Source organism: Myotis brandtii, unplaced genomic scaffold (assembly GCF_000412655.1).
Source record: "Myotis brandtii unplaced genomic scaffold, ASM41265v1 scaffold190, whole genome shotgun sequence".
NCBI lineage: Eukaryota > Metazoa > Chordata > Mammalia > Chiroptera > Vespertilionidae > Myotis > Myotis brandtii.
The window spans coordinates 1773116-1800511 of record NW_005357076.1 but is presented as its reverse complement, the minus strand read 5'-3'; the positions used below and the strand labels follow the sequence as shown (position 1 = coordinate 1800511).

At 46.8% G+C, this 27396-nt stretch overlaps 1 protein-coding gene across 32 annotated transcripts in view; it reads right to left on the bottom strand.

The window, feature by feature from the left end:
* The window catches only part of KCNMA1 (potassium channel, calcium activated large conductance subfamily M alpha, member 1), a 697075-nt gene that overhangs the window by 60905 nt on the left and 608774 nt on the right, over positions 1-27396 (bottom strand). For all 32 annotated transcript variants that reach the window (XM_014538327.1, XM_005864642.2, XM_014538330.1 and 29 more), the window contains 3 exons: positions 14491-14614; positions 10945-11169; positions 7048-7240 (listed from right to left, as the gene is read on the bottom strand). In XM_014538327.1, coding sequence (XP_014393813.1) covers positions 7048-7240; positions 10945-11169; positions 14491-14614 — 542 coding nt within the window. The remainder of the gene's footprint in view (positions 1-7047; positions 7241-10944; positions 11170-14490; positions 14615-27396) is intronic.

Genomic DNA, 27396 nt, shown 5'->3' with positions numbered 1-27396 from the left:
GCAGCAGACATCCATGAAGCATGAACATTGCAGTTGGTGTTGGTGATGGTGGTGGTGGTGCCCGTGGTGTTCAGAGGGGCTCTGCTTTGGGTTCAGAATTCTCGTGGAGAGGAACTGTTTCCGGGGAAACATCTCCAATCTCTGCGGCACCTCCGTATTTCATTCCCTGAGCCCATCAAGTACTCCTCTCACTGATCAACCTCCCACCCCTCAGCTCTCCCACCCCTTTACTCCACACCTTTGTTCTTTGACCTCACAGGGGTATATTTCTTGTTCCATTTTTGGCCCCATTGGTCTATAAGCCCCAACTCTGGTTTGACTTCTTCCTCTACCATCTTGGACTAGGTGGCCCCTCATTTTAATATTCTCTCAACAGCACCACAGAATCTCTTGCCTCCTCTGTATCTATATCCCAAGCTAAAGCCAGTTCTTTATCTGATATTCCTGCCAAGCACTGAACAGAAAATTACACCTTCATGGTCCCCCCCTCAGCTGGTGCTCACCAATGCTCGCCCGTGCTTTCCCCCGCCTCCAATCCTCCCTCTCCCTTCCATGCTTCCTGCAGTGTCTGCTCTCATCAGTTTCCTGTCCCAACTGTCCACTCCCTTAACTCCTCAAGGAAAACCAAGCTGGCTGCTCCCTCTAGTTTCGTCTTTCCCATCCAGCCTTCTCCCTTTGAAGGTCACATCATCTTCTCCTCCTTCTCTCTGTCCCCCTCACTATCATTTAACAACTCTCTCCTATAGCTTCAAACTTGCCCTCTTTGGGATTTAACTCAGTCTACTGCAGCCAACAAATAAGCTATATTTCTCCCTCTTCTAAAAACAAACAAAAAAACCTTTTCTTTGACAAGATCTTGTGAAATATCCTATTTCTCCCTCTATCAGCACAAAAAGCAATATACAGTCTCCAATTCTCATCTTATCTGAATTAACACTTCAGACCCCTGAATGCCAGTTTCTGCTGGCCACTGGCTACTCAGCTGTTCTTGCTTGTCATCAACAACTTCCTGAAGGACACATGTACCGTTGCCTCTGTTAGGCCTGCCCTCTACTTGACTTTTCTGCAGTTTCTGACAGTGCTAAACACCATTTCCTTTCAAATCTCTTCAGCTCAACAAATTCTCATTGCACGTTAACTGTCAGGTCCTGTGCTGGAGGCACTAGGGACACGAAGATGAACAAGATGAGGAGGAATCCTCACCTCTTAAAGGGCCCACAGTCTACTCAGGAAAACACACGTATCGAGAAGTAATTAGGATACACACTAGTTTGCTAATCTGGAATTTCTCCAGCTCTCTTCTTTCCCTTTCATACCACGCAGGTACACTCCTCTAAGTCTCTACCCTCAGCTCTTTTCACTGGATTCTCTCCCTGTTTGTCCCTTCAGTGTTATGTTTCCCATATTTATCCCTTTTTAACTAGTTGGTGGAGCTTATCTCCCTGGGAAGTATCCACTCTCCAATGACTTCCAAGTCTATAGCTTCTAACCTAACTTTATCCCTATAGCCTCATGTTTGAATTTCCTATTGGATAGTCCACAGATACTTCCAACTCAAATGGACCAGGACCCAATTCTTTATCTTCTGCCCCAATCCTGTTTCTACCGCTGGGTCCTCTGCTTAATCACTTTACATCCACCTTGTAGCCAACCTTGAAGCAAACTTATTCCCAATATCTCATCCTTACCCACCCCCGACCTCCTTCCCATCTGACTGGTCTTCAGTGGCTACATTTTTGTTTCAGTTTCATCTCAGTTGCTGTTTTCTCCTAGCTACTGACATCACTAAATCTGTACTGTAAGCCCTCATCCAATCCCTTGCAGTGCATAGCAGTAGTCTTCTTATATAGCTCAGACCACCATCTCCTTCTGCCTCTAAACCATGCTCATTTTTTTACCCATTATCTTTTAAAAAGATAGATTTAATCATCATCTTCCTATAAATCCAGACCCTAGCAAAGCAACAAACCTAGACCTGTAATGTCCAATGTGGTAGCCACTGATCTCATGAAACCATTTAAATTTAAATTAAGATTAAAGGAAAGTTTAGTTCCTCAGTCACACTAGCTACATGTGTTCAACTCACTTTCAAAGTTCAGCTCTTCTTGGCAACCTTCTCCACTCCTTGAAATGTATAAAATGAGGATGTGCTCCTGCATTCTAGCCCGGCCCTGGTCTCATTGCGCTGCACCTGCTTATGGGGGCGCCTCCTCCACTCTCCTGAGCCCCTCAAGGACAGTGAGTGGCTGAATCCATGTCATCCCCGTGTCCTGACACTTTAGGGCCTGACACATAATGGACATTCACTTTTTCCTCTTTCTTTCCCTTGGGGGTTAAGGCTGAGCAGGAAGAAACTGTAAGATGCTCCTTTCATCACAATATGAAGGCATAATGGGAAGCTCAATCACGTGCTGCCTCTTCTCAGGTGCTGACTCCAGCGGCTCTCTGAGAATGGCCTTCCTCCCCTGCTCGCCCTCCCTTCCAAGATCCGACTCAGTTCCTATCCTTTAGAACCACAGGGAAAACGTCTGGCAAGAGCCACTGTTGTACCAGCTGATTTAAATTGAAATGTTTTCCCCAGATAAACGTGTGCTAAATAATACACCAGCTCTCCAGCCAGAGGGAAGTGACAGGCGCTCTGTAAATAAAGGCACTTAGTTGCTGGTAAAGAGCCGTAAAGTGGTTCTGAGCTGATGTTTGCTGACCAGCAAGAAGCGGCTTCACCTGCTTTATGTAATTGTCACTGCAGTCTTGCCTGCTGTATATTAAAACTGCATCTCATAGACCCAACTGTCACATCGGATAGACCATCCGCATGGGGTGCGCCACCTTCTCTGTAATTGTTTTTGACAACCAGCCATCACATCTCAGATCATTTTAGAAAGTGTCTGGTCCAGAATCCCCAGGCTGGGTCAGCTCTGACACCATGTGGGCTCAGATAGCGACACCACAAGGGATGTGAAAAGAGAAGAGGGGAAATGAAGTTCTGTTTGTTTAGGAGACCAAGTGACATACAGTGCCAAGTGTCTGAACACAAATCCCACTGAGGACTCTCCCTTCACGTTGTTAAGACACATTTTGCATGTTACCTTGCATCAGGATACAAAGACTCTCCATAAGGTAAGTTGCATAGGGACGCGTGACTAAGCTGTCCAAGGGCACACACACGTCTGTCCCGAGCCCACATTTCTGCCCCGCTGCCTTCTGGAGAGGTGGTGATGTAGCTCTCAGGACCAAGCGAACTATGGGGTTTTACAAGGACTACAGAATAAATAGCAAGGACAATCGGGTGGCAGTGGCCAGAAATCTATGTAGTTAACACTTGCGGGGGAGGGGTTACATTTGGTTCCCAAAATGAAGGAGGAAGAGGAATCCATTTTGTGCTCTATAATTCCAATCCACTGGGACCTTCCAATGCCCGGGGGAATTGCAGTCAACATATCTGAGTCTCATGAGTACTGCTCTCGAAGGGGGACAGTATCAGGGAAACTTAGCTCATCCACCTGGCCACACAGGTTGGGATGGACCCCAGGAATGGGTGAATTTATAGAGCCTGCCCCTTGGGGAGGAAGCCACTTTCCTCGTGAACACCCACTGCCAAACGACTGTCTTTGGGAAGGTCAGAGTGTCAACAGAGAATACTATTAGAAACTAAGCAGCAAGAATGAGAAGAGCAGTTGCAGCAAGAAAGGAGGGAAATACCGGCTCAGTGTGTCCACAGCTCCCAAGGTCTCTCACTGAGAGCAGATCCAACTGTTTGCTGGTGACTGGGGAACACGCCCTCCATTCTACTGCTGCTGGGAACCTGGGAGGATCTCCAGAGCACATCCTCTGCCTTCCTGTGTGCATGTGTGCACCTGTGTGTGCACACATATATTCCTGTGTACATGTGCACGTGTGTGCTTGTACAAAAGAAGTCCCCTTCTCTCTCTCTCTCTCTCTCTTTTTTTTCAGGAAAAATGAACTCCCTTCCCCTTTCCTCCTTATCTCCCATCAAAACCTATTTTTCTTGCTTATTTCTGTGCTAAAAACAGTAAAGAAGGCTTTTGAGCTTTGGGTGGATATCTGGGAAAGGGATGTTATTTTACCCATTTGGCCATCAGAGAGGATCTAAGAGGCCTGGATAAGATTTGTGAGAGCTGGAAGGAACACCTGTTTCAGATGCATATACAGTTGGACCTTGAACAATGCAGGGGTTAGAGGAGCTGACCTATGCAGTTGAAAATCCACATATAACTTGTGACTTCCCCAAAACTTAACCACTAATAGCCTACCACTGACCAGAAGCCTTACCAACAACATCTACAGCTAATTAAAACATTATGCATGTTATATGTATTATATACCACTAGTGACCCAGTGCATGGATTTGTGCACATTGAAAGGAAATTAATTAGAAGGTGGCTGGCGGAACGGGTCTGGGCGAAACGGGCCAGACACACCCTGGAGCCAACCTCCCATGGTCCCTCCCTGGAGTTTGCAAAGTGAGTGGGGTTTCTCTGACAGGTGGGGTCCCTCGGCTGACCTTTGGGGATCAGGCCAAACCCAGCTTTCCAACATCCCCCCAGGGGTCCAGGAGTGCGAGAGGGCACTCTGCAAAGTTGCTGTCATACAGGATGTGGAACGCAAACGCAAGTGTGCAGTAAACCAGATTTGGGGCTGACAGTGCCCCAGCAACAACATAACCCACAGTCAAAGGTGGAATCACATGGCCCCATGAGGAATTGGGTTCCCTTCTCTCTGGTTTCAGGGTGCGTCCCCCAAGAACCACCACTGACAAGTCATTGGAAGCTTGGCAGCTCCTGCATTGAGTGTCTGCCCCCTGGTGATCAGTGCGCATGACAGTGACCAGTTGGATGGTCGGACACTTAGCATATTAGCCTTTTATACATAGAGATATATTATTACAATAAAGTAAGCTAGAGAAAAGAAAATGTTATTAAGACAATCATAAGGAAGAGAAAATACATTCACAGCATTGTACATATTTATTGGGGGGGGAAATCGTGTATACGTGGACCCTTGCAGCACAAACCTCTCTGTTCAAGGGCCAACTGTATAACTAAGTTGTACATGAAGACTTTGATCTATGGACCTGGAAAATCCCAATGGCTGGATTGGGAGGAAGTGGGCATGCTGGGGACAGGAGTGCTCTCCTGTCCCTCCTGCTCAGCCCCCTCCACCCACAGGGAGCACTTCTGCCTCCACCTCCTTCCCTTTCCCGTGCTGGTCCTGCCAGGAGAGGAGGAGCATCTGGCTGGATGGTCAGCATGTTTGCTGGACCTGGATTCCTTAGCGTGAAGATTGATTGTGCCTGAAATCTGTGCACATGAGTCACCCGGGACCCTTAGAATTCAGCTTCCCATCCAGGAGGTCTGGGGTAGACATGAGATTCCGAATTTCTAACAAGGTCCCCTGGCGGTGCCCCTGCTGGGGTCGAAGGACCCATACGGAAGTACAAGTACTTTAAAGGCACCTCCTAGGCCAGCTTGCTGTGAGCTCACAGCCTTGCCACCTCCGCTCTCTGCCTCCCCAGCATGCAGCTGGGTGGTACAAGCTGTCCTCCGAGCCTGGCATGTTGCCCTGCCCTGCGGGTACCGCTGAGTTAGTGGACACCAAGATTAAGATGGTGCAGGGGAGGCAGAGGATGAGAGAGTGGAGAAGTCCAAACTGGGCTTCCGGCTGTCCCCATCAGAGTTAAGAAAAGAAGCCACTCTATTCTGAGTATGAAGAGGCTGACACCACCACTGGGAAGGCTGTGGCAGCAAGTCGAATGGGCCACCATTCACCATTTCATTTGCAACACCAAGTGGAAGGCTCTCCAGAGCTTCACAGAAGATGCCGTGAGTCTCAGATGCCCAGAGAAGCCCGCTCCCGCGTCTCACTCCCCAGCACCAAAGCCGTGGTTCTTAGGCTGCCCTGAGATCGGCTCGGAACCTCACATCCGCTCAGGGTCTGGCAGCAGCTGCCTCCCTTGCTCTCCCCATTCCAGGTCTCTCTCAGAGCCCTGCTCTCACTGGCAGACTCCAGCCCAGAACCGCAGAAGGAAAAGGATTCGAGGAACTACTGTCCCTGGCCTCACAGCAAATGTCCACCAGATGTTAGAAGGAGGTGGTGGTAATGCGGAATTGGCACAGGTCTATGCTGCGTGGAGCCGAGCTTTATCGCGTCAATGAGATGGTGTCATGCCCCAGCAGCTCTGGTTCCCATGGGCTGTGCTCCTGGAATGATGGGAGTCAGGTCCTCCTCAGGCCCTCAGTGCCACCCATCCAGTGGACCACATGTGACAATAATCCTACAGCTCAGGGCAAGCCTCCTCAGTGGTGCTTTTGGCGGGGGATAAGCCTCCCAGCCTATCCTGCTGAGGCCCTAATTAGAAAGGCTGTTATGGGGTTTTTACTGTGCTGCCTGCCTGTGACTCCTTAGTGACATCTTTGCTTGTAGCTACCTGCCCAGCATCCCAGAGAAAATGACAGGGGAGATTGGGGCAGAGCCGAGGTGGCATTTAGCTCTACTAGCTCCCTGTAGAGAATGCATGGGCTGAGGAGCACCACCTCTTGCTAAATGACTTTCGGTGCCCACACAGCCCCTCTCCAGGGCCACATCCCCGGGTTGGCATATGATAACATAAAGCTTAACACCCCCGAGCGGCGATAACAATAGCAAAGCGTCGCAGAGGTCAGTGGCAATGACATATTCTGGGGAGAAATGCTGTGAATTGCTCAGCCAGCGTCTTTTCAGTGCTCTGACATTTAGTTGGTGACCCTGGTCACAAAACCACCATTTGGGAAGGCTGAGGGGTGGCGATGTAAAGGCTGGTTCATTCCCCAGGAAGGCAGCATGCTCTGAGTGAGGGTCTTCTTGCCTGGGTCCTGGGATGGCCAGGAGAGGCAGCGCCTGCCCCTTTGAGCGCCACCACAGTGACCACGGGTTCCACTGCCTGGCAGGCCGACGCGAGCCTCTGTGAATTACTGAGTGAAGGATATCCCTCTTGCCAGCCCCTGTCCCCTGCAGGCACAGGAGAGGACTATTACAGGCTGTCCTTACCTTGGGAATTTGCCTGCAAGACCCCGATGCTGTCATCAAACTGCATAGATTTGATGTTGAGTGACGCCAAGATGCATTCCTTGTCCTGCAGCGAAGTATCATCAATATTATTCTGATTGGCTGACAGGATAACGCACATGTCACAGAGGTTGATGTTGACGGCCCTTAAATCAGCCCGACTTAATGGCGTACCCTTTGGCAGAGAGGAAAGAAAAAAAAAAAAGGAGAAGCAAAAGTGAGACCAAGGGATGAGAGGGAAAGAGAAAAAAAATAAAAACAAATTAAAGATCGCGCTGGAGCTTTGGGAAATTATTTAACAAGTATCTTCTTTATGCCTTGACATTAAGCTGGCCTAACTGCATTCTGGGGAATAGGAGCTGTGTGCTAATCTAAAGGGTAGCCGGTGCTGATGGCAGCATTTTAGGCTCGCTCTCAATACTCAATCAAGCTATTACTAACAAACGAGGGAGGAATAATGCCAGGCTTCTACATCTCCTTCCTGCTGGAAATTGTCTTGATTTAAGGAACTGTCCTGTGGCAACCTCAGGCTTTCAGAACATAACAAGGGGGTGGGTTTCAAACGCCTGTTTATTTAATAGCAGGTCACTTCTGTCACAAGCAAAAGACAGCAGCTCCAAGGAGAATTTTGGATGCAGGCAAGGGGAATGGCCAATGAGCAGTGGTGAGGAGATGGGGCTGAGACAAGGCTGCCCTAGGAGGATGTGGGAGGGAGGGCAGCTACGTGCATCTTACAAAGGGGAGAGGGAAAGGAATGAAGTTTCAGGTCACAGAATTTTATTGCAAATTTTTAGCAGGAAAAAAAAAAGGAAATCGCCTAATTGTCCAACAACATAGGAATGGCTAAACACGCCATGGGGCATACATAGCACGGGAGTCTACGCAGCCAGGAAAGGGACTGAAACCACTGTCCATGCGGGCATCGCCTCGGAAGGATCTCGCTCAGAGGAATATGTGGGAAAAGGAAAAAACAAGTTCTGCACAATTTGAAAAGTATGGCATCATTTATGTGAAAAGAACCCCACAAAATGAAACTATATGTTTATGAATTTATGTATAAAGATATGTACATTCAAAGAGAAAGTTCAGGAAAAATTCACACTACACTAATAACAGTCATTACCTCTGGGGAGGAGAATAAGATTGGGCATGAAGGGAAAAGTTTGGTTTTGATTTTACATACTTCCGATTGCTTGATATTTTATAACAAGGACGCGTTTGTATATTCCTAGTGTAATTAAAAATAAATAAAGCAGAAAACAGGATTTTTTAAAATCCTGAATCAACAAAATAGTGGGGGAGGGGAGGACAGATCAGGGAGGTGATGACAGAGAGGCCAGGAAGGCAACCACAGGTGAGGGGCGTGAACCCACTTGCTCTGTGTCCTCAGGAGGAGGCACAGCAGGCCTCAGCAGGCCATCCACGGCTGAGCGCCCAGGGACACCCCTCTGGAGTTCACAGCCAGCCCCAGCCTCCTTGGTCCTCCAGCCAAAATCCAGCCTCTGCTTTGCCTGCACAGAAACCCGAGTAGCCGTCACCTACTGACTGTGTAGGGACAGGGTTTGCCAGCCGCCTTGTATCTCTGGGGACCTTTCTCTAGTTCTGCTTCCTGGAAAAGGGGCTTTGAGAAGGTTGGACTTGGCTGTGGAGATCAAGACCGTCAACCCTCTTTTATGACTTAGTGTCATTCATGATTCTCTTCTCAGCCCCCAGGATATTGCCACAAGGTGGAGCAAAGGAGGGAGAGGCGTTCAGGACTAAGGGGCTGAGGAGCTACTCATTCCAGACTCTGGAGCATCATCTTTTGAGAGAAGGGGAAGAAGGGTCCCCTCTCCTCCTGGGATCTCTTGGTACAAAAGAAGTTAGACCAACTTCCTGAGTCACTGTGCCAGTGCGTAAGCCTCAACTGCCTACATCCATATTCCTTTAATTATCATCCTGTGGGGAATCAGAGGTAAATTGTGACATAAGACAATCCCTGCACAGCTGTATACGTGTGATTTCAAAATTCAAGAAGTACAAATGGCATACATAAAAACGCTTTGTGTTTCTTGGGGCTGGCCCTCCCTGTGAGGCACTGTTTAAACAATGAAATATGTGAAGACAGAGAAGGGCCATTTTCTACAAATATGTGGTGTTTGAGTATGCTAAATTGTGGAGTGTTTGAAAAGGACCTGCAAATACAAAAGCTCATTCATATAAATGCAGGCAGGTGGGTGGATGTGTACAAGGGCACACAAAAGGAAACACACACACACACACACACACACACACACACACACACTCCAAACATCACATATACACACAGACTCATGTAACCCAGCAACATAATAAACTCACAAGGTACTTTCTGTGTGTAAGATCCCACAGAGGAAGATAATTATGGAAAAATAGAAGCTAATCAACGATGTCTGAAATTCGAAAGGTGTGTATCTATTTACATTCTTCAATGTGCATGACTGGCTTTCTGCAGGTGACTATTTTTAATTCCATGTGTTTATTAAGTCAGTGAGTTTTGGGCCCAGCATCCAAAAGATATCTGTCTATATTTTTCTCCTGTCTTTAAATATTTATTGAATACCTATCATGCCAGGCATATGTAAGGATAAATGGTGGCTGCTAATACATATTACTTCTGGGTAGTTTATTACGTACTTATTGAATTTTATTTCTTCACTGTTTTTTTTCCTATTTTTGAGGTTCTGGAAGCTAATAATAGAAATAATGCATTTCAGCTCCATAAGTGGTAAAAAAACCAGCTCCCTAAAATGTAGCATCAAACTCATGTTCCTCAATTCCAGGGTGTGAACTTCCAAGAAAAATGTGTGGCGAACAAGCGATATTTGCATGGATGCGTGACAGTGAGAACTGTATCAAATGTTGAAATGTACAACAATTTTTTAACATTTATGGCAAATATATTTATTAATAATTAGGAAGTAGTTTCATGACTCGCAGATCATGTATACCCTGTCTTTGCACTAAGTTGTAAAGTACCAAATTTTCCTTTTAGATTTGGGTAGCAGTGTTTCATAATCAAGACTATCACAGGTTGCCCGGCCTGTGTGGCTCGGTGGTTTAGAGTGTGGTCCCTGTGCACCGGAAGTTCTCAGGTTCGATTCCGGTCAGGACATGTACCTGGGTTGCAGGTTCCATGTCCAGCCCCAGTCAGGGTGTGAGCAGGAGGCAATCAATTGATGTTTCTCTCTCACACTGATGTTTTTTTTCTCTCTCTCTCCCTCCTTTCTTTCCACTCTGTTGAAATCAATGGAAAAATATCTCTTCAGGTGAGGATAAAATAAATAAATAAACAAACATACAAAAAAGAATATCACAGTCACGCATGTGGAGGCACACACACAAACCCAGGGAAACACACCAGGCTGCTAAATGAGTGAGGGGGAGAGGTTGATCAGCAGAAGGGGTCGGCCTTCATAGAGCAAAAATAAATAAAGAGCTCTGTTAAATACATTTAGTTAAAAACAGAATGTGGTACAATCAAGATTTCCCCATAAATAAAGTGATATAAATAGTTCCATAAGTAAAGTCTGCTCTAAGCGTCATGCTATCGCACAGCACTGGGTTTGGGTAGGCATGAGAGAGTGTTTAGACACTGACATGGTTAATACATTTGATACCAGCTAAACTTCATGTCTGAGGAACGACTGAACTGGGCTGCAAATTCCTTTTAATAAGGTCCCCGGGGTTTGGATATTCCTAGATGGAGCATAGAGGAAGGGCTGAGTCCTCAGGCCCATAACCAGATAAAGAAGCAGAGGCGTGATCAAAGCTCCAACTATTATATCCATCTGGGAATTTTTGTGAATGAAAGGAATTAAAAAAAAAAACCCACCATCAATAATGTGACCTTGGACTTACAGGCAATATGGACACTTTGGGGAAGTTGTGAAGCGTCTCCCATTCCCGCTTGAGGTACTCAATGGAGCCCACGAACACGATGTGCTTGAGCTCATGGTAATGAAAGTTGCTGGCGCGGAGTGGCATCACCAGGTTCCGGAGGCCAATCAGGGCTGAGCTGACATCGCCGAAGATGCAAACCACCACGTGGCCACTCAGGACGGTCATGGCGGCTTCACTTCGAGTCTGCAGCAAGGAGAAGTGCATGAGCATCCGAGAGGAGACCTCCTCAGGCTGTGGTAAGAACTAAAAAAATCGCCTGGTTGGCATGGCTTGGTGGTTGAGCATCGACCTATGAACCAAGAGGTCATGGTTCAATTCCCAGTCAGGGCACATGCTCAAGTTGCGAGCTCGAACCCCAGTGTGGGGTGTGCAGAAGGCAGCCAATCAATGATTTTCTCTCATAGCTGATATTTCTATCTCTCTCCCTCTCCTCTCTGAAATCAATAAAAATATATTTTAAAAATAACTAAAAAATCACGAGTGTAAAGAATAAACACACATAGCAAGCACTTGTTGAATGCTTACTATGTGATATTATATGCTATAATTTTTATTTCAACAATGTTATACACATACTATATATATATTTATAATTTGAGTATGTGTGATCTATTACACTGGGTGTACTAAATATATTGAAACATATACCTGCACATACCACTACATTTTTTTATAAAAGATTTAAAAAAGATATGCCATACCTTCCTATGAGCAGATCTTTCTTAATGGTTTTCAGGGGGAAAGTCAGAGGAAACAGTGATATTTATGTTATTTGGAAAGGGAAGACTTAGTTTCTATTAAATTGTTGACAAAATAAGCTGTGTTTTTGCCCTGGCTAGGTGGGTCAATTGGTTGGAGGGTCAGTCTGTACACCAAAACGTTGCAGGTTCGATTTCTGGTCAGGGCATATACTTAGGCTGTGGATTTTATCTCTGGTCTGGCATGTGTGGGAGGCAACCAATTAATGTTGTTTTTTTGTTTGTGTTTCTCTCTCTCTCTAAAAATCAATTTAAAAAATCATATCCTCTGGTGAGGATTAAAAAAGAGAGAGAGAGAGAGCTGTGTTTTCTGCCTCTCTTGCTGAGATGAAGATAAAATGATCAAATCCTATGTTGGTCTCAAGAAATGTGAGTTCTTAGTTCTAGACTCATCTGTGAGATGCTAAGTACATCATTGCATCAGTAGGTAGAACAGAATATCCCTAAGCCAGGGATTAGCAAACTATGGCCTACCACCAACTTTTGTATGGCCATGGCTAGTGAGCTAAGATTGATGTCTATATTTTAAAATGGTTGAAAAAATCAAACGGAGAATATTTCACAATATGTGAAAATTATATGAAATTCAAATTCCAATAACATTTTATTACGACACAGCAGATTTTATTCATCTAGGTCTTGTCAATGATTGTTTTTACATTGTCATGGCAAAGCTGACTAGCTGTGACAGAGATCATATACCCAACAAAACCTAAATTATTTATTAAATGACCCTTTACAACTGACCCCTGTCCACTGCAGCCTGGGGTCTCCAGCAGCAAGCCTGGCGTGGCTCACCTGTGTAGTTACCAGAGGAAGATTCCCCAAAATCATTAAAAAAATCTAGAGCAAGATTGACAAGAGAAACAACAGCCTGTGTCTTCCCCAACCCCTGTCCTGAATCTACAAAGGAGACAAAGGAAAGAATCAAATGACCCCCATCAGAAGAGGACACAGCTTCCCGGGAAACGCCAATGTTAGCCACTGCTGGTGCTTTCGCTCACTGCTGGTAAAGAGACCAACACAAGAAGGCCAGCTGCGGGCCTTTGTCTGCCTCTCCTTCTGGTCCAATACCTCCCACCTTGCCTGCCTTCCTGTCCACCCACTGAATGCCTGGGTAGCCCCACGTGGCTTATAATGCTTTGAGGGAGGCATATTAATGTCCACTGCACATATCAAACTCTGCTCCACTTATTCCCTAGAACTGACCCGTGTATTGATTGTTTAAATGCCAATATTGCAATTCATGACAATGTCAGGGTTATTATAGTAACCCCCAAGGAGGGGAAAAGCTAGCTTTCACTCCCTGATCATTAGACTAAAATAGGGGCTGTTGCCATTACTGGTTTCCCTCTGTAATAGCACAGGAGCACCTAAGACACCGGCTGTAAGAAATGTTTCATAAACTGTGGCCAAGGGGGACCCACTGGGAGTCACAGCCCACATCACCACCTCATGGAGGAGACCTGGAGTTGATTATCTTGGCTGCAAGGAAGTGTGTGCCTGGGAACCACCAGCAGAGGGTCAACTAGACTGTAAGGTGCTGTGATGGGGCTCCTAATTATTTTGAATTGCCAGACCACCTGGGAGCTAGCTCCCTTCAACAAGCCCGAGGAATCCAAACTGGGCCCAGAGGAGGGAGCAGGGCATCTAGAATAGGGAGGTGGGGAAGGCACCAGTTAGCAGAGTGGCTGGGGGACAGATGCTGACCCCAGAAACTTAGATCAGCCACAACCCCACCTGGAGTACCTTGTGTAAAAGAACTCAGCTCTGGAGAATCTGATTCTGCCAGTTTTAAGACCCGCTGGAGAAACGATTCACGTGTGCATCCTGTGTCTGCCTCGCTTGCTTCAAGGCCCGACTCAAGCTGGACCTCAATGGCCTCAAACCCTTGGAAGCACAACCTGTTTATATCCAATAAGACTTCCTGGACGCTTAAATGCATGGCAGGCTCCTCCCTGAAATTTGAATAGCACTTTGTGCCTCTTAACGTGTAGCTTTAAATGTATTGTTTCATGGTTATATTTTATGTTTTCTCTCCAATTAGATTATCATTTCCTTAAGATTGAGGCCATCTCATCAGTAGCACTATTTGTCATCATCAGCCCTCCACCTGTCTACATTCTGTGCTAAGAAGGATCACAAATATGCAGAGCTAGATGAACACAAGCTACTGTTATAAACACATAACAATACAGGCAGTATTCAGATTTCTTCATGACATTTAACAGTAATAATGATAACAATAGATAACTTTGTTGAGTTATATATTGGGTTTTAATTTTCACTACAACCCTTGATTATCTTGGCTGCAAGAAAGTGTGTGTGCCTGGGTATGAGTTATGGTCATTCTCATCTCATTTTCTTACAGATAAAGAGAACTGAAGTGCAAGGAGGTCAAGTGACTTATGCATGGCCGTGCAGCTGCTAAAAAGCACAGGCAGGCTCTGGCCCCAGAGCCCTACCCGCAGAAGTGAGGGTACCTATGTCCTCCCATGATGCCTTTCACAAGGCATGTGATCCTATTGTAAGGACTCCATAAATATTCAGAGAGAGGAAATTCTACTCTTGGTTCATGTTCTTATGAGAGTCCTAGCTGCTTCCATATGTGTCCTGAGTTTTAATTATTAAAAGTAATTAGCACCAGGGGCTGAGTTATCTCACTCTGCAGTCAGAGAAACCACTGCCCTAGTGAACGTAGCTGGGGACAGAAGCGGACGGCATCGATTCGCGGTCTGTCACTCACCAGGATGACTTTCTCTATCTCCTTGGGTGCGCACCAGTGAAACATCCCAGTAGAGTCGTACTTCTTCACGTTGGAGTCCATGTTGTCAATCTGATCATTGCCGGGAATTAACAAGGGGTCATGCCTGGGGAGAAAAGGACAGGAAAGCCGAAGTGGAAAATGTGATAAATTATAAATGAAAAGCGCCCCCTGAGTTACATGGCGGAAAAGATGAAGGATGCAGAAGACGTGGTTGTCGCTGAAAGCCATTCTTGTGCTTGCAAAACCCATCCTTTCAAAGACAACTGCCCAAGCCACCAGCACCTGGAAGTGCAGGAGACCTTTGTCAGGTAATAATTCTGCCATCCTCCCCTACTCCCCTTTGCTACAATGGCCTTCGCGTTATTTTGTGGATTCGGTCTCCCTTTTTATGAAGAGGTCACTCTTGGTCCCCCTCTCATTTGACCAGCTATCCAGTTTCTCCAGCGTGTGCACACGTGTACACACACACACGCACACACACACACAGTTCATTGTTAGCACTGGCAATGAAGAGGAAGGAATAGGAACAGGGTCTCATGCTGACTGACTGGCATGAGGATGGAAAGCCAATTACTCGCTCTTTCTGACTACAACTTCTGACGTGATTCTCTTCGCAGTAAAAGCTTTAACAGGCTGCACTTTAAATATTTTAGCAATTTGCCCAATCAGATTTTGCTCTCCCCGGCTGAAGCCCTTTAAAGATTCAGCAGCATGTCACTTCAGAGCAGACTGACTACCAAACGCCCACATCTGGAATACATAATTTCAATACTCAGCAACACCCTCTCTCCTTGCCTTGACAACTGCATTTGCACTAACTGTCCAATGGTGCTCCCCCCACCCCACCTTCACCTCCCAACTGCGGCATCCTTGCAGGAGAGCCTCAAGCTCAGACGCATCCTAATACACGTGTCTTGAATTCTCAGGGCTGCATTCGCCCTCTCTTGCCTTGTCACTAGTGGAAAAGGAGGAGGCTAATACAGAGTCCTCCCCTCCAATGGATTGGCAGAGCCACACCGACACCCTTTAGCATTGCAATAGAATCAGGCAGGTCTAACAAGTTGGCAGCATAAGAAACACACTCCTGCGTGTTGGGCCATATCTGTGTCCAGATTCCGTCTCCCATAGTGGTTCTGTGCCTCAGGTTTGGGCTGGGTCATTTGGGTTGCTACAACAATGACCACGTATAGTGGGAACAATGTCCCAGGCATCCCTGTAGTGGAGCTATTTTTCCTGAACAATACTGTCCATTCAAAATCGAAAATATAAATAGGTTTAAATTCCAGATATTTACTGTAAAGTGATTTTACTTTTTAAGTAATCTACTTCAAACATCAAAGGGTGACCTTTATTTAGTTGACATTATTTTTCCCTCTGAAATTTTCCTGACACTTCTCACTTACATGTTCACAATGCAGACACTGGGGCAGCCATCCCTCCTCCATGGTCCACAGACCTAGAGTTACATTTTCAGGATGTCCACCATGACCATCTCAGCCTCCCACCCCAACTTAGGATGGGAAAGCTCTGACTGTATTTATTTATTCCTGAGAATTTGTTTCCAGGCTGTGCCAAATGACACAAATCATGTGAAGCAACCCTGCACAGTTATCTCCAACGAACATACTGAATTATGATAGGAACTGTCATGCCGGGTTCTAAAGGAGAAGAACATCCCCCTTGGAATAGCATCTCAGTGGCTGGGTATTTGAGAGGTCTTGAGGTGTTGTAAACCACCAGGCCGCCTTTCAGATACTGAACTCAATCAAAAATGATTAAATAAAAAGGCAGTTTCTGATAAAAACTGGTGTCAGATTAGGGCAAGAGCAAAGTTAGAATTTTTTGTCCTTGAAGAATGTGTAATTGTTCTATATTTATCCACTCTCTTGGACAAGTAGATGGTCAGAGACCACCATAGAGGAAAGGCTTGAGAAAATGAGCAGAATGAACTTGTGCAAGAGGGTCTTAATAAAGTTGACTTGAACATAAAGAGTCCTGTTTACTGGTTGGAGAAGGAAGATTATCTCAGGAAAGTCTAACACCTGCCCCCAATGCATTCAGGAATTAAAAGATACCCAGCAAGCAAGACAATGATATAGCAAGCTGACCAAAATTCCTTTTAGACAATATGTGTCTTCGGAGAGAGGACACACATCTTGGTTCTTTCTCTTTCTGGGAAGAAATCATTCCTTGGTAACACTGGCCTCCAACCCCCATCTTAGAAAAGTAAATAAACAAGCCTTATGATCAATTACTCCTCAATGAGAGGGGAAAAGACAGCTTTTAATGACAAGACTCACTAACTGGATGAGGGTTTGGGGACACTAGGTATAATTTGACACCAGGGCTGCAAACCGGGTGGCACTGGGACACCCAGAAGCACCTGGGAGGTCTCAGCGGAGTGCCATGCTACACCTTGTCTCCCTACACGTCTTTTGACTGGCCTAGCTCATTTAAGGATAAGCATCCAGAATTTTCCTCAAAGGGTCAGATCTGAGAACCACCAAAAACCTCCCAGAACAAATGCATTTCATTTTCTCACCAGCCATGGCACCTGGAATCTGAACTTTGGTTTCTTGACTCAGCAAAGCAGCCAATAAACATAAATCCCCTGTTCTGAGCCAGGAATCTAAAACACTATAATGGGCAGGACACAGTCCCTCGTCAAAGACAGGGTCATACATAACAGACAGAGAAAATGCCAATCAATAGTGTGACACACTGTGGTAAGTGTCATAGCAAAGCGATGTACAAGGTGGTATGTTCTCATTTGTCCAAGAGCAAAGCTGTTAATTGCCTGGCATTTGAATAACATTAAGGAAGGCTTCATGGGAAAGGTAACATTTGATCTAAGCCCTGAAAGGTGGAAGGAATCTCAGCGTATTTGAATTGTTGATCCATTAGTAGCCATTAAGACCATTTCAGAGAATTGAGGCCCAAATTTTTAAAAAAAAACGCATCTAAAACCATGGTGGCAGATGTCAGCTATGGTATTACCTAACCTGGGGTATAGAGGACTCGGGCCAGGTACACTAGCTGTCCTCAGATATGCATGATGATCCAGTGGGAGATGGACCAACTGATTGAGTATGACTGACGGAGAGCAGAAGAGGAACAATGCATGGTATGAAGGTAGAACAAACACCAAGTTTCCAAAAAGGAGGAATGTCATAAAAATTGAAGCTTTTTCAAAAGCGAAATGAGATGCTTCCCAAGGCAGTGGGTTTCTCACCACTTGAGACATTCCAGAGGAGCTGGGATATAGAGTGTTTTATGACAGATGTCGAGTAAGCCCAGAAGACCTTAAAGGTGTGAAGCAGTGTGCTCTCGCTAGGGAAAGAGGTGGCTAGGAGGATTTTGAAATATTGAACCACTATCGGGCATTGAGCAAGCGAAGAAAAGTTGCTGGAGTAAAGATGAGCACTAAGAACGTGGAAGACTGACAACTGTCATGGTGCCATTAAGGCTAGAGCTGGTCCTCACTCACAGAATTCCACAGTTGGGAGGAAGCTTGGAGCATGGTTCATTCCAGCAACATGAGATGCTGAACTACTTTGGTCCAGACAGAATAAATTTCTTTACCATGTCTTTCCCATAGCGATTTCAAGTGTTTTATGTTGGCTTATGCTGGGAAGAGAGCTCTGACATTGGTGAAAACTGAAGAATCAGTTGTCCACGGAACTTCTATATCTAAATCGAGGTTTTGGAAGTGTATCAATAGAAGCAAGTCCACGCATTTGCCACTGAGCACAGCCAACATTGCCAAGGTCAGGACCAGGAGAGGAACAGGGAGTTTGTTGCACATGGAAAAGAGGACCAACAGAAGCACCCCTGAACCGAGCATCCAGCACCATGGGTTAACAAAATGACGAAGAGAACAACTTCCACAGGCTCTCAGACAACTCCGCAATGAACACTTAGCTGGATGGAACCCAGAACCAGGAAGAGACACTGCCTTTCACATCCTAATTATTTTACGTATTTTCTCAACTCACAAGGTAATCCCAACTCCCCTGTAATGCATCTGAATGAACTCATGTCTCATCGGTTACTTACCACTTGGCCAATGTGTGTGCCTTATTTTAGGGTAATAGACACTCCATGGTGCTGTACAGGGCTGAATTGTTAAGGGCTGCATTGCTTCCCCCACAAAGTCTGTGTGTTGAATTCCTAACCCCAGCACCACAGAATGTGATGGCATTTTGAGGTGTGGCCTTTAAAGAGGCAATTCAATTAAAAGGAGGGCATTAGGGTCGGTCTGAATCCAATACAACTGGTGTCCTTATAAGAAGAGGAAATTCTGACACAGACACCTACAAAGGGAAGACAATTTGAAGACCTGGGGATAAGAGAGCCGTCTACGAGCCAAGAAGAGCAACCTGGTACAGATCCTTTGTCCATGGCCTGAAGGAACCAACACAGCCAACATCTCCACAGAGGACTTGCACATTCCAGCACCGTGAGAAAATATTTTCTGTTGTGGTCCCCAGTCTGTGATACTTCGCTATGGCAGCCCTAGGAAACTCATACAGTCGTGCAGCTGGAAGAATAGGCCCAATGTGTCCAGCATCACCCCACTGACAGCTCTGGCTTCCCGTCTTGCACCTTAGTCTCACCTGTTCAGTTAAGGGAGAAGAACATCCTATTATCAGTTTATGAATGGAAATATACCAAATATACACAATACCTTATTCAAAGAGCTTGGGCCAGTGTCCTTGTCCTCACCACCATCCACACCATACATACACACTCAGATCTACTCTACCCGAGTGGGAACTTCTCTCTGGTCTTTAACTTACAACCCGAATTTAATTTGAGGAGCAATACCAACGAGAGCCCAACTCAACAAGAAGAGGAAGCCCAGACTCTTGCCAGTTTATTTGTTCAGTAGAACCAAGAGTCTCTCTCCAAACGGAGTGGTTTGGGGATAGATACCCTGGAGGACAGGAAAACACTTATTTCCTCAGTGACAATATAGCATAATGGCTCCAGCACCAAAATGTCTGTCTTCCAGTCTTGGCTCATCTCCTACTTGCTACAGTGTGCCTTGCCTCAGTATCTTCACCTGTAAAATGGGAGCATCAATCACTGTCATTACTTAATGGATGCAGTTTGAGGATTATACCAGTAAAGTCCTGTCATGCATGTTTGTATGCGTGAGAAACAGTGGGTAAGTATCATGGCTAAGGTGGCACAGGGAGTGAGTGGACGGACAGGCAAAGCTTTGGATTGAGAGGTCTCCCGACTGAAAGCCAGTGCGCCCCCATCCCGCCCCTCCTGCTTGCAGGAGGCTGGACCTTGGCAGTGTCCCGGCCACTGTGCCCTAAGCTGCAAAGATGGGGAGGCCAGCACCATGAGAATTTATGAAACGCACAGCTGGCATGAATAATGGGTGGGGAATGGCCCCATGACTTGTCAGGATGCTGTGCTCAGGGGAGCCTCGATCATCAGTCAGGAATGGGGAGCTTTTGCCTGCCCCAACGTTTGAAGGCTCCCTTTCAGGAACGCCACGTTTTTATAGCAAATAAGGAGCCCCAGTACCTTAACTGTTTCATATCTATACTTGAATCTCAGCTCACACGTTCAAAGTCCACAGCTAAAATTAAGCAAATAAATAAATAGTAAAATTAAGCACGCCTGACTTCAAATAAAGAAGAAGAGATTACTGTTTTGAGGTTTTGCAGAACAAGGAATGCCACTTGCCATCAATGAATCTCAGGGAGTGAACTAAATGCCCGGCTACAGCAGAAACCCAGAAAGCTTGCCTTGAAGACAACAGCCTAAAGCAAAACCACAAATCCCTTTCCTAGCAAACCTGCTGTGAGGGTGCTGTTATATTTTAAAGTTCCCCTTACAGGCAAATACAGCAAAGCCCAGTTTTTTTCTGTGGCAGTGAGTTCCACGCTGGATTTCAGAAATTTACATTAAAGTAAGAGAAATCAAACAAACAGAAAGTTATGAAAGAGAAAAACAACCAGATTGTTTTAAAATTGTATCCTTTGCCTCACTTGAGTTTCTGGACCTCATTTCTCCTCACAAAAGACCACTCCTGTCATCACAAGCATCCCATGTAGACTGAGGCCCACGCTGTGGTCTCCCTGGGAAATGCAGGCTTGAGAAAAGGGCAAGTTTCTAATCTGTCTACCGGCTTTTCACCAAGTGGCAAATACCAGGTTTTGTTTTTTGTTTGTTTTAAATATCTTTTTATTTTGGAGAGGAAGGGAGAGGGAGAGAGATAGAAACATCAATGATGAGAGAGAATCATTGATTGGCTGCCTCCTGCATGCCCCCACTGGGGATCGAGACTGCAACCTGGGCATGTGCCCTGACCAGGAATCGAACTGTGACCTCCAGGTTCATAGGTCCATGCTCAACCACTGAGCCATGCCAGCCAGGCGCAAATACTAATAGTTTTATTGAGTATGTATTATATTAGGCACTATAAGGACATTTCTGAGGCCTCAAAATTTGCTTCAAATGTTCTGCCTGAAGCTGCCCTCCTAGTTGTCTCTCCCTTCCTGTAGCTCCTAAAAGAGTGAGCCACCCTTTTCCAGCGATAATCTTTGCATATCAGCCTCACCCAGTAGGTGGTGCCCCCACTGAAGGCAGCAAACTCCTATTTCACTCTTTGATGTATTTCCAGAGCCCAGCAGAGAACACAGTAGATGCTCAATTAACAACCAACTACCAAGAGGAGCTAATAAATAATTTCTAGTCTCTGAACACTTTTTAAGGAGTCAATGGAAACTCATCTGGCCTTTTATGGAGATCAGAAAATGTGCCCAGTGAGCTCCCTTTGATATCTTGCGACAATTCTTTTTGAGAACAACAAGGATCTGGCACTATTTTTCCCTTTACAGGGACTGTATCTGAACTAGGGCATCGAGATCTGAAGAGAGACTCTGAAGTGTCTGTAACAAGTCAGGCTGCCTGGAGTGTGCCTGGAGCCAGCGGCTGTGACTGTCAGCAGGGAGGACTCACATCTGATGTCCAATGGTGGTCAAGACAGGTGTTCTTAATTAAGCAACTATTTAGTGCTCCAATGCCGAGTCTGGACACTCCTGGGAGGAGGCCCCTGTCACTGCAGGCTGCTCTCACTGTGTTGACTCACGGAAGCAGTGGTTCTCGAAGTGTCTCCCCACACCAGCCGCATCAGTGTCGCTTGGGAGCTTGAGAGAAATGCCAATTCCCCGGCCCAGTCCAGACTGACTGGATGAAGCTCTGCTTAAACAAGGTGCTCTAGTCCAGATGATCCCAACACATGCTCAAGCTTGAGAGCCATTGCTATAAAGCTTTGCCCAGACGGAGAAGCTATATGGTGAATCAATCCTACCAAAGTTGGCCACTGTTGGCAATATGCAGATGGGAAGTCCATGGTTCTATTCAGCAAGGCCAGGGCTCGAGTGAAGCAAGCGAGGGCCTAGTGCACAATTTAAGATGAAGCCACATATACCTTACTTTTGTCCTGACTCTTCTACTCAAATGCAAATGATAGGACTGGTAACCAAAGCACCTCCAGGTGGCCTACCCTGTGACTCTCTAGAACTTGAAAGCTCGTGTCAACACCTGATGGGGATCCCTACCCAGGATACCGCACGAATGACTCTCTCTTGCTGACCTCCATATCAATGAGCTAATCAGAAAATAAACATAAAAAGCAAATAAAATATTAGTTCCTGTAAAATGCAATATTTTTGTTTCCTCCCCCTCTCTTCTTTCGCTCCATCGAGGAGCAGTTAGTAACTGAGTCCGCTAATGGAATGTTCCAGAGTCTCTGGTTGTGCTGGCCCCAAGAGACTGGAGAAGGTCTCAGGTGTCACCTCAAAAGGGCTCATATTGGGTTTTCAGCAATATAAATGCCTCACTCTGGGTGCATTTTGTGTCTGGGTGTATAGTATTTGCTGTTATGTTGCAAGGATCCTCCTTCATCATCTCTCCTGAGTGGTGGCTGCCCTGGCCTCATCTCCCACCAGATGACCATCTCTGGAGTCACCTTGAAAACACCTTCAGGCCAGGCTCTAATCTAGCCCCTCTGCCAAAACTAGAGTCCTTTTCACCCTCGTTACATTTTTTTTTCTTCCTAACAGGTAAACAATCAAGAACTATGGCCACCTCGTGCGTCACCTCTTGTTAGGCAGCCACCATTCTCCGAGGGAGAAGGGAATTACTGCCTTTGTGTTGGGGAGACATCTGGGGGGACTGACACGTCCTCATGGGGAGCTGTCGACTTCCTGTTTGTTTCTGTGTTAAGAGGTACATTTACTTGCCCTAACCGGTTTGGCTCAGTGGATAGAGTGACGGCCTACGGACTGAAGGGTCCCAGGTTCGATTCCAGTCAAGGGCATGTACCTTGGTTGCAGGCACATCCCCAGTGGGGGGTGTGCAGGAGGCAGCTGATCGATGTTTCTCTCTCATCGATGTTTCTAACTCTCTATTCCTCTCCCTTCCTGTCTGCAAAATATCAACAAAATATATATTTTTTTAAAAAAGAGGTACATTTACTTAGCCACGCTGCCCCTGCACTCCTTCTGTATTCTGCACCCAACTCTGGCTGGGCTCAGGCCACTCTGCCATCTTCTCTTACTGAACCGGTCAAGCTGCCAGTCCTAACAGAGACCCCATGGAAGGTAAGAGTCAAAGGAGACAGAATGGGACTTAGCAAGCAGATGAGTTTATTTCACTTAATGATCAGTAAATGTCCGAGAGGGTGATGTTTCCCTCAAATCACAGTTCTCCTTCCATTCAGGAAACAAATGTCTAATATTTTCTCAGTCTCATGACATGAAGCTCCCTCACAGTATTCCATTTTTCTGTTTTTTGGTATCATCCATTATCCTTTCTGGCCCGGCTGGGGACTCTGACTTTGGCCCACCCATGGTGCACACATCCTCACAGCCTGGGCTTCTCAATCTTCCTCAAAATTCCCTAGCTCCTGGGGAGATGGGAGCAACGTGAGCTGACGTCAGGGATGCTCACGTTATGTGGGTCCCTGGGAAGACCGCGTAGCCGCTTCCAGCCCACTGTTCTACAGCAGGCCCTGTGTGGTGTGGCACCCCAAGGACCTTGGCAGAGGCTGGGTGGGCTGGGCCTTCTCTTCACATCTCTGTATTCATGTACCATGTGTCTCTGTGGTCTCTTTGGGAGGCCACCAGTGACCCTCCCAAACATAAGTTAGGGCACTGCTTCCTCAAACACCTGCGAGGGTTCCCCAGCACCTACGATGGAGTGAGTGCCAGGCTCTTCTCATAGGACTCCTTGCTCCAGGGTTCACTGAGCCACTTCTTGTGGCCTGAGCACTTTCCCTCTACCCTCTATTGGGACCAATAGTGAAGGAGTTAATAATGTGGACTTGGAAGTAATAATATGGGTTCAACTCTTCCTCATTAGCTAAGACTTACTGGATTTTACTAGACTTTACAGCTGTGACTCAGCTTCTCCATCTATAAAGAGGGGGAGGAGGAGTAATTCCTCCTCCTGGAGCTGTAGTTGGAAGTCAGCGAGTTCACAGGCGTGGTGCTCTTGGAAGGATGCGTGGCACCGAGTAAGCAATGCACAGGGTAGGTAATATCATCAATAGAGAGTTCTCCTCCTCAGTCAGGACCAGGTTAAATGGAACAGCCCACTGTTCTACAGCAGGCCCTGTGTGGTGTGGCACCCCAAGGACCTTGGCAGAGGCGATGTCAGCTCTCTGTCCTCGGGGCCCATGCCGGTAGCTATCCAAACTGCTCCTCCTCTATTTTGCTGTATAGGCTTGTCTGTCTCCTACATGAAACTAGCATTTTCAGATGGACACCTACCCTAATCCATGTTACTTTCCACCTCACAGATCTCCCACGCACCTGAATGCAGCAGGCTTTCGCTAAGCACCGGCTGCATGGAAACGAATCTGAGAAAAAGATAGAAGCAACGGGCTGGAATGCACAGCGTTGGTGGGTTCCATCTGAGGATAGGAAGTGAGAGCCCAGGCAGGGCCTCCATGCTGTCTGCCCACGCGAGAAGCATTCTCAGCAGCCAAGCAGCATCTGAGAAGCAACGACGGGGAAGAGCTGCGTGTGGCTGTAACCTGGGCACGGTTGTCGGGAATCCGTGAAGCCAATGAAGCTGTAGACAAAATGCTGCCCAGCGCCCCTTCTTTCTCCCTGGGGAGACCTGCTGGAGAGTTTTCATTGGCTGTTCAGTGGGGCTTGTGAGACCCTCAAATTAAGAACCCTTGACTTAGCTATTTAGAGACTAAGTTCTTGCCCGGAAGGCCTTACAATGGAGGAATCCCAGCTCTCTTACAAGGCACAGCCCACCAGTGAGGAGGCCTGAGCGGTGGATGCTTGGTGAGCAGGAAAGCCAGGAGCAGCTCCTAAAAGCCATCCACGCTGAGAGACCAGCAAGGACGGAGAGTACCAGGGTCCTGGGAACCTCTAAGGCCCTCTCCCCCGGGGGTTGTGGAGCCACAGGTCGCCTGTGATGACACAGGAACCCCTGGCTGGGAGCACAGACATTGGCCGTTTGGCTCAGTCTGACTGCGAGAGTTGTTTTCTGTCAGGATGGCTCAAAAACATACTGTGTGATCCAGACACACAAACGAGGCTGTTCACCTAATGATGGCGCAGAGCGATGTGACCCTTAAAAATCAGGGTGAGCCTGATACCAGGACAAAAGGAGACAAAGGAGACGGAGACCCATTAGCGCGGAGGCCCAGCCATGGTGCAGCCGGCGGAGGTTTGCAGGGAGCCCTCCGTGGGAGCCTGTTTTATTTGCAGGAGCCACGGTGGCGAATTAAATCCCACCCTCGCCCATCTGGACTCTCCCACTTCTCCTGGAGCTACTGCTGTGCTGGCCCATCGGCCCCTGAAACCTGCCCACATGCGCAGTGAGTGCTTCTGCTCAGACGGCAAGCCCCAAACGCGTGTCGAAAAGCCCACTTCAGTGCGTCCTTAGCTTCCTGAGTGGGTTTTTCAGGATCATAAGGAACAGGACCTGGAAGTCCTATCTTTTGTAAAGTAGAAAGGGAGAGTTTGGAGACTGGGGGGTGGGGGGATGGACTGGCAAAGCCACAAGGTGCTGGACGGGCCCCTCTGTTTCTCTCCATCAACAAGAGGGATGTAGCAACAGCAGGCCCTGGCAGCCTCATCGCCAGGGCCAGATACCCCAAGCCGAGCGAGCCCGTGGTCTCCGTGCACACGGAGTGACGGGAAACGGAGCGGGGTTAGCACCTGTCCTTGCTCCCACAGCAGGGTCTGGGGAGCACCTGGCACTCAGCAGTCTGAGACTTTCTGACTCCTCAGGGGACAGCGCATCCCAGCTGAGCCGGGACTGAGACCCTGAGCGGTAGGGAACAGCACTGGGGTGACAGGAGGCCTGGCCATCGCAGCAGCCCACGGGCACCACCACCAGAAACGTGAGCTCTGAACCAGGGCGAGTCTCAGCTCAGGCCTGACCACAGTGAGCAGCCCCTATGCACCGTGGAACAGACAGCGCCGGCCCGGGATGACGGCCTCCCTCGGCCCCTCGCTGACAGGCAATGAAAGCAAGCCCCACTTTGAAAATTCTCCCCCATCATGCAAACTGACATAGGCATGCTTTTCAAAAACCCACAGCCAATCTGTTGATCATTACTTATTTACAAAGGCCTTCGGGCAGAAAGTCCTGTAAAAACCATACTTGATACGGTATACGCTGGCTTTTTCTGCTGGTAGAAAAAAAAGTCCCCTCCAGGCTACCTCAAACCATCACTTTCTATTGCACATAAAATGTAGCGTGGAACACTAAAGTATTTAATATATATGGTATAATATATCTACAGGAAAGGCATTTGTGTAGAAGAATGTTACCCTGGATTTGGTAATTTGATGTTTTGCTGAAGGCTACGACTTAAAAAAGCTTCCACGCCGTACAGAGGACCTGTCATCTCGGCACCCAAGAGCCAGCAGAATAAAGAAGGACCCTTAAGCAGCAAAACTTTGACACAGCTTTGAAGCATATGAAAACAGTATAACTCCTCAGAATTATTATTACTCAAGATCAAAGAAATAAGCCGTCCTTTACATAGCAAACAGGGACAGGGAATTTGGCTCCAAAGGTTTCAGATTTTTCAGACACTTCTCTTTATTTATTTATTATTTGCTTCTCTAAATTTAGGCAAAAGAAAACGCCTGGGCTTTTCTCTACTTTCAACGGATAAAACTGTTAGCATTAGATAAGGCGATTACCTACAGGTGAGTGACTAGGAAATAAATGCTAGCAGGACATCTGGCTTCACAAGAATGAGAAGCTTGGCGGTTGGCACATGTCATTCCTCCTCATATACGGCAAACAAGCATGTACATCAGCAAGACCCCGGCAAGACTGAGCAGAGGGGAAGGCAGAGGACTAGTTAGGAAACATCTCACAGGAAGAGATGGTCGCAATGGGAAGGACATGGTGCCGGTGAGTCCTCCAAGGGGCCTTGTGTCCTCAAGGGTGCGGAGGAGACTGCCCATCTCTGTCCCAGAAAGGTGCTCAGGGAGGGCCAGGAAGATGTGAATGTGGTGGATACGGGGGAAGGAGAGAAAAATCACCATCAATGTCCAATAATCAAAGCGAGAAGAGTGGTCAAGGCAAATGAAAAGAAGAAAGTAACTTAGCAATGGTGGGTGTTTCCATGACATGACCTCTTAGGGAGAGCAGTGCCAGTATGAGACCACCCCTGTCGCTCGGAGATGCTAGGGAGGGAGGGCATTGTAGAGAATATGCACTGAGATTGGCAGATGAATTGAAGACAAAAAAGGGAAGATAAAAGATAAAGAGGCCAAGAAGAGGAACAGGCTGAAATTTGGTTTCACTTTCTATTTCCATAATCAAGATAGAAAGATAGCATATGAAAACAGTATGAAGGGAAGGAAAGGGAAGGGA